This window comes from Molossus molossus, unplaced genomic scaffold (assembly GCF_014108415.1).
Source record: "Molossus molossus isolate mMolMol1 unplaced genomic scaffold, mMolMol1.p scaffold_m16_p_15, whole genome shotgun sequence".
NCBI lineage: Eukaryota > Metazoa > Chordata > Mammalia > Chiroptera > Molossidae > Molossus > Molossus molossus.
This window is the reverse complement of record NW_023425350.1, coordinates 67,515,137-67,528,325: the sequence shown is the minus strand read 5'-3', so window position 1 is coordinate 67,528,325 and position 13,189 is coordinate 67,515,137. Positions and strand designations below refer to the sequence as shown.

General features: G+C 45.9%; 1 protein-coding gene across 1 annotated transcript in view; it reads right to left on the bottom strand.

Annotated features, from left to right (window-relative positions):
* ACOXL (acyl-CoA oxidase like) overlaps positions 1-12,461 on the bottom strand; it is a 310,943-nt gene extending 298,482 nt beyond the window's left edge. Inside the window, 1 exon segment of the mRNA XM_036262440.1 lies at positions 12,282-12,461. Coding sequence (XP_036118333.1) covers positions 12,282-12,461 — 180 coding nt within the window.
* Between the last annotated feature and the right edge of the window lie 728 nt (positions 12,462-13,189).

Here is a 13,189-nt window from a genome sequence, read left to right as displayed (position 1 = left end):
ACCCGTCATTGGAAAGCAAGGCAGCATAAGGCCTTGTTCCTGTCTTAGGTGGTGGTTGGCGACGCGTGTGAGTTCCAGTTGCCCGTCTCTGGGTAACCAGCCCACCGCACCAAGGTGACGAGGTTTTTGAGCTTATTGACTCACAGCTAGAGTGAGCTTCTCTGTCGGCCATTTCAAGTCTATGATAGTGGTGGACCTGTAAAGATTGCATCTTAATGGCATCTATCTGCTGCTTGATGAAAGCCATCACCTTATTGAAGAGGAAGGGTCCTAGTGACACAATCAGTAAAAGGCCAAGTAAGGGGCCCAACAGAGGGAGAAGATACACCCCATTTAGCCCGCTCCAAAGGGGGTTATTGAAAAGTTCTTTTAAGCAGCAGCATTCCTGCAAGGCAGTCACATGGGGGGCCAAATAAGGTCCTCAGGAGCTCGTCAGGGTGTGGAGGAGGCCCCAAACCTCCTTCCACAAGCAGGCAAAGATACAATAGTATCCCTAGCATTAAGATTTCAGCCTTCCGGTCCATTCCTGAAATAAAGAAAAAACAGAAAAAGCCTCTCAGGGCGAATTTTCGTCCCTGGAGTTATCTATATGGTTATCTGTTATTCCTTTAACTTGATCAATCTGTTTAACCAGACGCTCTGGTAGCCACCTGACAGATTTCATTTTCTTAGAGTAAATGCATACAGAACCTCGGCCCCAGATGAGGACTGGGTCTGGGCCATGCCAAGAGTTGGTTAGCGGATCTTTCCACAACACTGAGGCAAATTGTTTTTGGGTTTCTGTATGCCAAAAGCGATTAGCAGCAGATTGCCCATCAGTGTCCAAATTTAAAAAATTGAGGATAAATAAGGCATGAGAGAGAATATTTCTGGGTGACCCCCTCGTGGGGTACCATTCCCCCTTTTTTATTTTATTAATGGTGATCTTTAAAGACAGATGTGCTCTCTCTACAATCCCTTGGCCCTGAGGGTTGTAAGGTATACCTGTTATGTGTTGAATATTGAGGCATTTGCAAAATTGGGAGAAGGCTGAACTTGTATAGCCTGGGCCGTTATCGGTTTTCAATTGCTGTGGGCATCCCAGAACTGTAAATGTGGTTAGCATGTGACTGATCACATGTTTTATGACTTCACCAGTTTGGAGGGAAGCAAAAATGAATCTATGATATTTAAGCAGTTTTTAACAATTTGCCTAGCTTGTTCCCTACTCATCGTAATGAGATTGGAAACTGATAATATGGCTCAATGACCTTTTTAGGTGTGGCAGGCAAGTGAATCCACATTAAGGGCGCTGTCTGCCAGAAAACAGCGGTAGGGGAGAGAGAAGTCTTACAAATAATAAACTTTAAAGGTTTAGTGTAATCCATAAAGGTGGTTGCTTGAGAATGGATAGCCTGTTCAACTTTGCGTATAGCCTGTTTTCCTTCCAAGGTAAGTTCACAGGGAGATGTAGGGTTGGCATCTCCCTGCAATATATCATACAGGGGTTTAAGTTCTCCTTCACTGATTTTTAAATAGGGCATAAGCCAATTAATGTCCCCTAGCAATTTTTGGAAATCATTTAGGGTTTTAAGCTTGTCTAATTTTAGTTCTAATTTTTGAGAGGAAATTAGGGACCCTCGCATTTGAAAACCAAGATATGTATAAGGGTCTTCGAGTTGGACCTTGTCAGGGGCCATTTCCAGGCCTTTGTCTTGTAAGGCAACGCAAATCATCTCATAGCATTTCAAAACCTCGCTCCCCTCTTCTCCGGCTATGAGGATATCATCCATGTAATGTATAATGTACATATTTGGCCAATTGTCTCTAACTAATTGTAAGGCTGAGGCCACAAAGGATTGGCATAAGGTAGGGCTATTAGCCATTCCCTGTGGCAGAACACGCCATTGGAATCTTTTCATAGGCGCTTTGAAATTTATAGCTGGTAAGCTGAATGCAAATCGCCTCTGATCACCTGGATGCAGAGGAATCGTGAAAAAACAATCCTTTAGATCAACAATGACTTTGAAATAACCCAAAGGTATGGCAACAGGTGAGGGAAGTCCTGGCTGTAAGGCTCCCATTAGTGCCATAGTCTTATTTACAGCTCTTAAGTCTTGCAATAGCCGCCATTTACCACATTTCTTTTTAATGACAAAAATAGGCGTATTCCAAGGGGAGTTACTAGGGACAATGTGGCCAGCATCAAGCTGCTCCTGTACCAGCTGTTGTGCAGCCTAATGACAAAAATAGGCGTATTCCAAGGGGAGTTACTAGGGACAATGTGGCCAGCATCAAGCTGCTCCTGTACCAGCTGTTGTGCAGCCATCAGTTTTTCTGCTGTTAGAGGCCATTGATCAACCCACACTGGCTCCTCAGATAGCCATGTGATCTTTTCTGCATGGGTCACAGGAGTGTCAATGGCCCCTATGGAAAATGGCCTAATCCTGCCCTATCAGTCTTTGGGGAGGGCTCTATGGGTTCTGTTATACCCATATTATTTTTTCCCAGCCCTTGGCCTGGTAGATCAGCCTGCGCGTTGCGTTTAGCAATGTCTCTGCAGTTCTCTACATATTCTCATTTCCACAGGAGGTAGTCTCCTCCAGCAAGTGTCGCTCGGGCTAACGTTTGCCAATCCCCAGGCGTAAGCCAATTCTCGGCTACTGATTCTAAAATTGCCGTAGTATACGGGGCTGTGGCTCCGTATTGTGCTACAGCGGTTTTTAACTCCTTTATTAATTTAAAATCAAACCCACTATGATGACGCCAAGCCTGTCCTTGCGCGTCCACTGTCTCTGTTACTGGAAAAGCCTCTATATCATCTAGCTCTGGTGTAAGTTGCAAGTGGGGAGGGTCTTTGGGGAGGCTCCCCTCATGCACAACCCCATTCTGAGTAGGCTCGGTTTCTTCTTCCTCATTATCACTATCGAATGGCATGAAGTCCTCATATTCTTTACTTTCATTTTCATTCCCCCCCCTTTTTTTTTGTAACATACCCTCACCATATTCTACTACATTGACAACGAGAGGATCAGAATGTCTCTGAGACAGAATCTCATCTATTAAATACCAATAAGAAAAAGCAGTTACCGGAACCTTCTTTGGTCCATAAGTCTTATAGTAATCTCTAAGAGCATCACCAACTATTTTCCATCGTTTTTGATCTATAATTCCCTCTGTACCAAACCAAGGACAAACTTCTTTAATATAATCAAAATACTGACACAAATGCTTAATTTTCACCTTTACTCCTCGTGCCTTTATAGCCTTTCCTAGTCCTTCAACGAACATCTTATCTTGGCTCAACGCTTGACCCATAATCGCCGTTCACTTACCCGAGGGGTGCAGACGCAGCAGGTTCCCACGTCGTTCCCTCTTTTCTTTTCCTTTCTTTTCCTTTGCTTTCCTTTCTGCCGGCCACTCGAACGGCGTCCTTCACTGGATCCCCCGTGCTTGAGCCCCACGTTGGGCGCCACTTGACCCGTCCCGCAGGTCGAGCAACGAGGACTCTAGAGGGAGAGTGAGGATGAGGAGGGACAAGAGACACGAGAAATGGAGACAAGACAGGGCTCTGATCAAGTCTCATTTATTCAGGGGTAATTCACACAATATATAGGGCAAGAAGCACCTGTTGCCAAGCACCAGGCTTGCCCGAAGCAATTCTAGGAAATACTACAAAAGGAACAAAAGGTCAGTAAAGACTGGCTGATGAGTAAATGGTTACTTAGAGAAATGCAAAATACAGAGATAAAGAAATGCAGAATGCAGAGATATCCTGCCTTGGGGCAGGTGATGGCAGAGCAGATCATAACAAAATTGACGCCATGCAATATGTCTCCCACAAAAATGCTCAGCAATGTGGGAATAGAGGGATCATATCTAGACATAATAAAGGCCATATATGAAAGACCTACAGCCAACATCATACTCAATGGGCAAAAACTAAAAGCATTTCCCTTAAGAACAGGAACAAGGCAAGGATGCCCACTTTCGCCACTCTTATTTAACATAGTACTGGAAAGTCTTAGCCACAGCAATCAGACAGGAAGAAAAAATAAAAGGGATCCAAATTGGAAAGGAGGAAGTGAAATTGTCATTATTTGCAGATGACATGATACTATACGTAGAAAACCCCAACGACTCCATCAGAAATCTACTAGACTTAATAAATGAATTTGGCAAAGTAGCAGGATACAAAATTAACATCAAGAAATCGATGGCATTCTTATACACCAATGATGAACTCACAGAAAGAGAAACTAAGAAAACAATCCCATTTACCATTGCAGCAAAAAATTTAAGATACCTAGGAATAAACTTAACCAAAGAAGTAAAGGACCTATTTGCAGAAAACTACAGGTCATTGAAAAAAGAAATAGAGGAAGATATAAAAAAGTTGAAGCACATACCCTGTTCATAAATTGGAAGAATTAACATCATTAAAATGTCCATATTACCCAAAGCAATCTATAGATTCAATGCAATCCCCATCAAAATACCAACGGCATACTTCACAGAATTAGAACAAGTACTTCAAAAGCTCATATGGAACCAAAAAAGACCTCGAATAGCCACAGCAATCTTGAAAAAGAAGAACAAAGTTGGAGGGATCACATTACCAGATTTCAGGTTATCTACAAAGCCACTGTAATCAAAACAGCCTGGTACTGGCACAAGAACAGGCATATAGACCAGTGGAACAGAACAGAGAACCCAGAAATGGACCCAAGGCAATATACTCAATTAATATTTGACAAAGGTGGCAAGAGCATACAGTGGAGTAAGGACAGCCTCTTTAATAAATGGTGCTGGGAACATTGGATAGCAACATGCAGAAAAATGAAACTAGACCATCAACTTACACCCTACGCAAGAATAAACTCAAAATGGATAAAAGACTTAAATGTGACTCATGAATCCATAAAAATCCTAGAAGAAACTGTAGGCAACAAAATTTCGGACATAATACGCAGCAGAATTTTCACTGATGCATCACCTAAGGCAATAGAAACAAAGGAGAAAATGAACACATGGGACTACATCAAACTCAAAAGCTTCTGCACAGCAAAAGATACAATCATCAAAACGGAAAGGCTACCTACTGTATGGGAGAGCATAATTGCCAATGATATATCAGATAAGGGGTTAATTTCCAATATATAGAGAGTGCTCATACAACTCCACAAAAGGAAGACAAAGAACCCAATTAAAAAATGGGCAGAGGAACTAAATAGACACCTCTCCAAATAGGACATACAAATGGCTAAGAGACATATGAAGAAATGCTCATCATCACTAATCATCAGAGAGATGCAAATTAAAACAACAATGAGGTATCACCTCACGCCTGTCAGAATGGCCGCCATCAACAAATCATCAAACAACAAGTGTTGGCGAGGGTGTAGAGAAAAGGGGACTCTAGTACACTGCTGGTGGGAATTCAGACTGGTGCAGCCACTATGGAAAACAATATGGTGTTACCTCAAAAAATTAAAAATTGAACTTCCATTTGACCCAGTGATCCCACTTCTAGCAATATACCCTAAAAAGCCTGAAACACCAATGACAAAGAATATATGTACCCCCATGTTTGTAGCAGCACTATTTACAATAGCTAAGATCTAGAAACAGCCCAAGTGTCCATCAGTAGACGATGGATAAAAAAGCAGTGGTACATATACACAATGGAGTACTACGCAGCTGTAAGAAAGAAAGATCTCTTATCTTTTGAGACTACATGGAGGGACCTGGAAAGTATCATCCTAAGTGAAACAAGCCAAACAGAGAACGACAAGTATTATATGATCTCACTTATTTGTGGAATATAATGAACGTAACAGTCTGAGGAATGGGGTAGTCCCAGAGACGTGGAAGTGGGGTACAGACTGACAATCCCCAGAAGAAGGGTGGTGGGGGAGAGATAAACCACAGAACTTATATGCATGTATACATGAACAATGGACATGGACAACAAAGCTGGGGACAGGGCAGGGAGGGAGGGGGGGAATCATTGGGGGGAAAAGGAGAAACATCTGTAACAAAAATTAATTAATAAAAAAGTGGTCGGGGGACCAAGTATCCTTCAACTGATGGCTGGATAAACAAAATATGGTCCATCCATACAATAAAGTCTTATTCAACCTTAGAAAGCAAGGAAACTCGGATACAGGCTACAGCATGAACGAACTTCGAGGACATTGTGCTGAGTGAAATAAGCCAGTCACGCAGGACAAATACCACATGATTCCATGGATATGAGACACCTAGAGTGGTCAAATTCATATAGACAGAAAATAGAATGGCGAGTGCCAGGGGCTGGGGGTAGGAGGGATGGGAGTGAATCCTTAATGAGTAGAGTTTCAGTTTGAGAAGATGAAAAAGCTCTGGAGGTGGATGGTGTTGACGGTTGCACAACGTGAACGTATTTAATACCCCTGAACTGAGCACTTCACAATGGTTGAAATGGTACATTTTTATTGCATTGTATTATATTTACCACAAGTTTTAAAAAAGCATTTGGGGAGAAGATAGTTTAGGATATTTTGAAGTTTTCCATATCATTTCACTCTTTACAACGAGAATGTCTTTATGGAATACTTGCACGTATAAATAATAATGGGGGGGGGGGGTTGCCCTGGCCAGTTTGGCTCAGTGGTTAGAGGGTCAGCCCGTGGACCAATGAGTCGCAGGTTCGATTCTGGTCAAGGGCATGTACCTCAGTTTCAGTTAGTCTCTGGCCCTGGTGGGGTCATGTGGTTGGCAACCAATGTGGCTCTATCACATTGATGTTTCTCTCTGTCTCTCCCTCCCTCCAACTCTATCTGATAATAAGTAGAAAAATATCCCCGGGTGAGAAATAAAAAAATAAATAAATAATGAGGGGGGAAATGAAATGAAATCTATGAAAAAGTTAGGAAGAGAGTCCGGCCAGTGTGGCTCAGAGGTCGAGCGTTGACCCATGCACCCAGAGGTCGCCAGTTGGATTCCCGGTCAGGACACATGCCCAGGTTGTGAGCCTGATCCCCAGTGGGGAGCATGAAGGAAGTGGCCAATCGATGTTCTCTCTCATCGATGTTTCTATCTCTCTCTCTCTCTCCCTTTCTCTCTCTCTAAAATCATGAAGGAAAAAAAATTATTTTAAAATGAAGTTAGGAAGAGAAATGTGATTCACTCTGGGGGAAAAAGAACGGGAGTGAAGAGAGAAAGGGAGAGGGGAGCCTGCCAGGCACGGCGGCCAAGTGGGAGGGGAGCCTGGAGGGAGGGCACCGAGAAGCCTTGGGAGACCAGAAATGCCTAAAGGGGCTTTCAGGTTGTTTCCTTCGGGACGTGTGCCACACATATACACCCTCACCAGCCAGGCCCTCACGAGAGAGCTCCAGTTTGCCAAGAAACGAACTCAAAAACATTTGAAAAGCTTATCTCATTTCAGATGTTGCATTTAAATGCTCCCTGCAAACCCCAGTGAGGAGCCTCAGGCCTCCTGGAATCCTCCTGCTTCCATAGTGCCCAGCAAGACAGGCAGGACCCTCAGCACCCAGGACACAGTGGACAGTGAGGCGGGCCTGAAGCTCATCGCTGGGGGAGAGAACAAGCCTTCTCTCAGTGGGGAGCCTGCTGAGCCCACACCTGGGAGCAGCAGCGTAGAGACTGAGGCCTGTGCTGGGGGGGGGGGGGGGGCACCTGCTATGTGCACAGGAAATTGCACCAGCTCTTTTCTTTTGAAGAAGAATCATTTCCTGGGCTCTTATGTCCTGAAAGTGCCTGATCCTGTGCAAATTCCCACTAGACACACAGTGCTCACAGAACTATGCTGCCTCACCCCCCACCCCACACACAACACCTACTTCAACTTCAAAGGCCTGGGGTGGGGGCACCAGACACAGGAGGCCTGACATTGCCTCCAAGAATCAGTGACTAGAGAGGTTTTATTTCTGGTCTCCTGTGGAGCATTTTATTTTGGCATGATTTTAAAACATCAAGAAATGAACCACACTGTCCTCTAACACAGAAGATCAAATCTGAGCATACAATGTAAACTTTCAAATGGATAGCACATCCAAGCACTTGAGGAAAACAATACAAAATGTTGTGTGTGCTCTTATTACCACTCTGAAACTATGAAGTCAATAAAGAAGAACTGGAAAGAATGGAAAAGTGCTGGTTAGGGTGATGGGATTTTTATCTGTTTTTTTGTTTGTTTGTTTTTTGTTTTTTTTAGGGGGTTTTTTGGTGTCATGCCATGGCCAGCATTACTGAATTCCTACTCAACAGTTTCTCATTTAAAGGTCACAACAACCAGCACACAGACGTCGTCATTCCGTGGGTGAGCCAAGGTAAGCTCAGGTGCACTCACTGACGGCAGTCACACAAGAAGAAGGCTGCTGGCGGGCTGGGCTCTCCAAGCCGGCTGCCCCTCCCTCTGTCCCTAAGCAGGTTGTGCAGCTCACAAGAAAGTACCTTCTACTTGGCCCAAATCGGTAGTTTGAGTATTAGAATTGTTCCATATTTTATTTCATTTATTTTTATTATTTATTTTTAGCCTCACCTGAGGACACTTTTGCATTTATCTTCAGCTAGAGCGGGAGGGAGAGAGGGAGGAAGAGAGAGAGAGAGACATCGATGTGAGAGAGACACAACAACTGGTTGCCACCCACACAACCCCAACCGGGGCCGGGGACAAACTGCAACTGAGGTACGTGCCCCAGGGAACCGAACCCAGGACTCTCTGGTCCAAGGGCCCATGCTCTAACCACTGAGAAACCGGCCAGGACAGAATTGTTCCGGATTTTAAACTGCAGCCATCTCAACTGAAAAAGCAAAGAGACAACAGCCCAGGAATAAACTAAAAAGACTGAGGAGTGTCGGAACAGATGCGTGTGTGAAGGGATGTGGCAGAACTGCGCACACCTTCGTTAGCAGGCCTTCTTTTAGAAACTGTGGAGGTCTCCACACAAAACTGCACAGATGTTTGGAGCAGCTTTTTTCATAATTGGCAAAACTTTTTTTTTTTTTTTTCATCCTCACCCAAGGACATTTTTCCATTGGAAAAAAACAAAATGTCCTTCTGTAGGTGAATGGATTGACAAACTGGTACATCCTGACAATGGAATATTATTCAGCACTGAAAGGAAATGAGCTGTCAAGTCAGGAAGACGCATGAAGGAGACTTAAAAGCATGTTACTGAGTGAAAGAAGTGAATTTGAAGAAGCTGCATAATATATGATCCCAACTACATGACATTCTGGAAAAGGGAAAACTATGGAGACAATATAAAGATCAGTGGAACAAAAAAATTTAAAAAAAAAAAATTAAAAAGAGCTCTGGCCAGTGTGGCTCAGAGGTTAGAGTGTCAGCCCTCAGACAGAAGGGTCATGGGTTCGATTCCAGTCAAGGGCATGTACCTGGGTTGCAGCTTCAATCCCAGGTCAGGGTTGTTCAGGAGGCAACCAATAGATGTGTCTCTCTTACATAGATGTTTCTCTCTCCCTCTCCCTCCCTCCCTCCCTCCCTCCCTCCCTCCCTCCCTTCCTCCCTCCCTCCCTCCTTTCTGCTCTCTCTAAAAATCAATGGAAAAATATTCTTGGATAAGGATTAGCAACAACTGAAAAAGATCAATTGTTGCCAGCGTAAGAGGACTGGAGAGATGAAGAGGCAGAGCACAGAGGATTTTTAGGGCAGTGAAAATATTCTGTAGATGCCATAATGTGGATACAAGTCAGCATCATACATTTGTCCAAACCCATAGAATGTACACCACCAAGAGTGAGCCCTGCCCTGGCCAGTTTGGTTCAGCGGTTAGAGCATTAGCCTGTGGTCCAGAGAGACCCAGGTTTGGTTCCTGCTAAGGGCGCGTACCCCGGTTGCAGTTTGTCCCCGACCCTGGTTGGTCGTATGGGTGGCAGCCACTCCATGTGTCCCTTTCACATCAATGTTTCTCTGTTCCTCTCTCTCCCTCCCACTCTACCTGAACAAAAAATAGGAAAATGTCCTCAGGTGAGAATAATAATAATAATATTAAAATAAAATTTAAAAAGTGAGCCCTAATGTAAACTATGGACTTTGAGTGATTATGACATGTCAAAGTAGGGTTCACCCTTGGTAAAAAAAAAAAAGATAATAATTAATGTATCACTCTGTTAAGTGATGGTGATAATGGGGAAAACTATACACGTGTGACATGTGTAGAGGCAAAGGGCATATGGAAAATCTCTATAGCTGCATCTCAATTTTGTTGTAAACCTAAATCTGCCCTAAAAAAATAAACTCTTAAAAAAAGTATTGAGACACCCGAATATCCAGACATTTACCATATTAGAAATTATAACTGAAAAATGTTTAAATATAGTTAAATCATTTAAAAATAACAGCAGTAAACTCATTAAATGCCTTTTTTATGAAAATAAATATATTCTGCGAAACAAAAAGAAAATTTAGTAAGATGAGTGGTATTGTTCTGAGTTTTTACAAGTCCCTTAAATGTCTGTCTTAACAGAAGACAGAGGGGTAGGGGTGGAGGTAGAAGAGGATATAGGAGGGATAAGGGGAAAAAAGGAGACAACCAAATCCTCGGAACTGCTTCTGCATTTACTCTGTGGGAATACACATAGCACGCAGGTGGTGTCTGGAAACCACCTCTGTACACTTGTGAGAACATGAGAAGGGGAAGGCCAATAACACCTTAGTATTATTATAAAAATAATTTGTTTAAATACTATTTTATAATAGTAATCTGATCGTAATTTTTAAATAGACTTTTTAAATTTGTGAATATCCTGAAACAGTCTTGGGTACTGCCAGGAGACCCTGGACCACACCTTGAAAACAATGACACAGAGAACTGTGTGTGTGCCACACCGGAGTGGCTCCGTGGATTAAGCCGTCTTCCCACGCACTGGTTCCATTCCCAGTCAGGGCACAAGCCGGGGCTGCCAGCTGGATCCCCAGTAGGGGGCGTGCGGGAGCCTGCCTATGATGTTTTTCATATCCGATGTTTCTACCTCTCTCCCCCTCTTCCTTCCTCTCTCTCTAAAATATCAATAAAAACATATTTTAAAAAGTAAATGGCAGCCCTGGCTGATCTGGCTCAGCGGTTAGAGCATCGACCAAAGGGTCGCAGGCTCCACTCCTGGTGAAGGGCAAGTAGTTGGGTTGCAGGTTGGATCCAGGTCCAGGTTGGGGCTGTGCCGGAGGCAACCAATCGATGTGTGTCTCTCACATCTCTCTCTCCTCTCTCTCTCTCTCTCTCTCTCTCTCTCTCTCTCTCTCTCTCTCTCTCTCTCTCTCCCCCCCCCCCCCGTCTCTCTCTCTCTTCCACTCCATAAAAAAAAAAAAAAAAAAAACAGTGGAAAAAACATCCTGGTGTGAGCATTAACAACAACAACAAAAGAGGAAATGGCATATAGCAGGATTTTTAAAATATTTATTTTTTTAAAAAAGAACTATGCGTGAGAGGGAAAAAGAACTATGCGTGAGTCACTCAGGGAAAACACCACCATTTCCCACATCTCTCCTTCCCTGAGTACACACACTAGTTACCTCCCAGGGCAGAAACCCCAGCTTCTTTTCCAGAGACACCCTACTTTTACTCAAGGCATCTCCTTCCCTCCCAGCCCCGTTCATTCTAGAGAGATGCACTAAAGGCGGGCTAACTAGACACGCCAACTAGTTCATCCTTCAGAAAACGTTGGCGTTTTTTAAGCTGAGGCTCAGAGGCATGTTCCAGGAGTGGGCTCTTCTGGAGGTCTAGGAGGGATCAACTGCCAAGCAGAGCAGAGGAGGAAGAGACCCAGTGACACACACACACACTCACACACACACACACACCCTTCCCTGCCAGCTGGGACATCCATCCCGGTGCGGGGACAGTGCGGTCCTTCCCGCCGGCACTCTGTCCTGCCGGCTTCCCTGCACCTGTTCCCAACAGTTACCCGGTGGCCCCTTTCCGCCTTCTCTCCACCAGGGTGGGACACCAAAGGCGGGGACTCGGAAAACTGAAATTCAGAAGCAAGGCTGGACCTCCCAGCACGACTTTCAGCTGAGCACCACCTCAGTCGCGGGCCGCCACTCACCGACTCCCCAGGTACCGCGGGGCCGCCATCACCCCGACTCCCCGGGCACCGCGGGGCCGCCATCACCCCGACTCCCCGGGCTGGTGGGCGCGCAGGGGAACACCCTCCCCGGGCTGATGAGGTCGCTGTCCTGCGACGCCCACACATGTGGAAGGGGGGGCCATCTCGGGCTCTGCACATGCCTCCCCTCGCCGCGGATTATCCAGGTGGTCCCTGCAGGGATGCGCGGGTACGGAGGGGACAGGGCCTGGGGCGCGGGGGCTGAGGAGGCACCGGCAGGCGCGATACCTGGGCCGGAATAGCGGGCAGCCGCCCAGGAGCCCGCGCAGCTCGTTCTTGAGGAGCCAGAACTCGCCATCTAGGTAGCGGTGCAGTGCCGAGTCCCCAAGACCCGGGTCCCGCGCTCGCTCCATCACGCCCGTCTCTGTGCACCCGCAGGCGGGTCTCCTGCGCTCCTTTTCTGCGCTGCCCACACTTGCCCGCTGGGCAAACCCTCTAGCCCCGCCCTCCAGGCCCGCCAGCCCCCTCACCTGGTGGACCGCCCCCTCCCGACACCGCCGCCCCAGCCCAGTGTGAAGGGCGGGGCGCCTCCTGCAGTGAGTGGTCTCCTTCCCGGTCCCACCACCTTGCCCTAGGACTTTAGTTTCTGCCACCCGTGCCCTCTGTTCAGTGTCCCTCCAGGCTGTCCTTGACACCCTCAGCAAGAAAGTAGCAGAACTTCGAGGGGTCTGGTTGGTGGGCATGGACACAGGAGGCATGGCTGCTCAGAACTGACCTGTTACTAAGAGGACCTCCTGGGCCAGTCTGTTACCTGGCTCCCCAGAGCCACGATGGCCTGCTCCTTGCTCTAGCCCCAACTCAGCTGCAGCTCCTCTCAAATCCCAGCCACCCCAAACTGGGTGTTTCAGAGAACTGAAATTACTGTAGCTGGGGTTGGCCCAAGCCTGCAGACCTGCAGTTCTGGGTAGCTGGGAGACCAGACAGGACAGGCAATGACCAAGAACACTGAACTCATGTCCCAGGACCCTCCTTTTGTCCAGTGGCCAGTAGGAAATGAGTTCCAGCCTACCTAGCACATGTCCACTCCTTTCCTCTGGCTAACTCTCAACACTTCAGGGATTCACCTTTTAAATATGCAGGA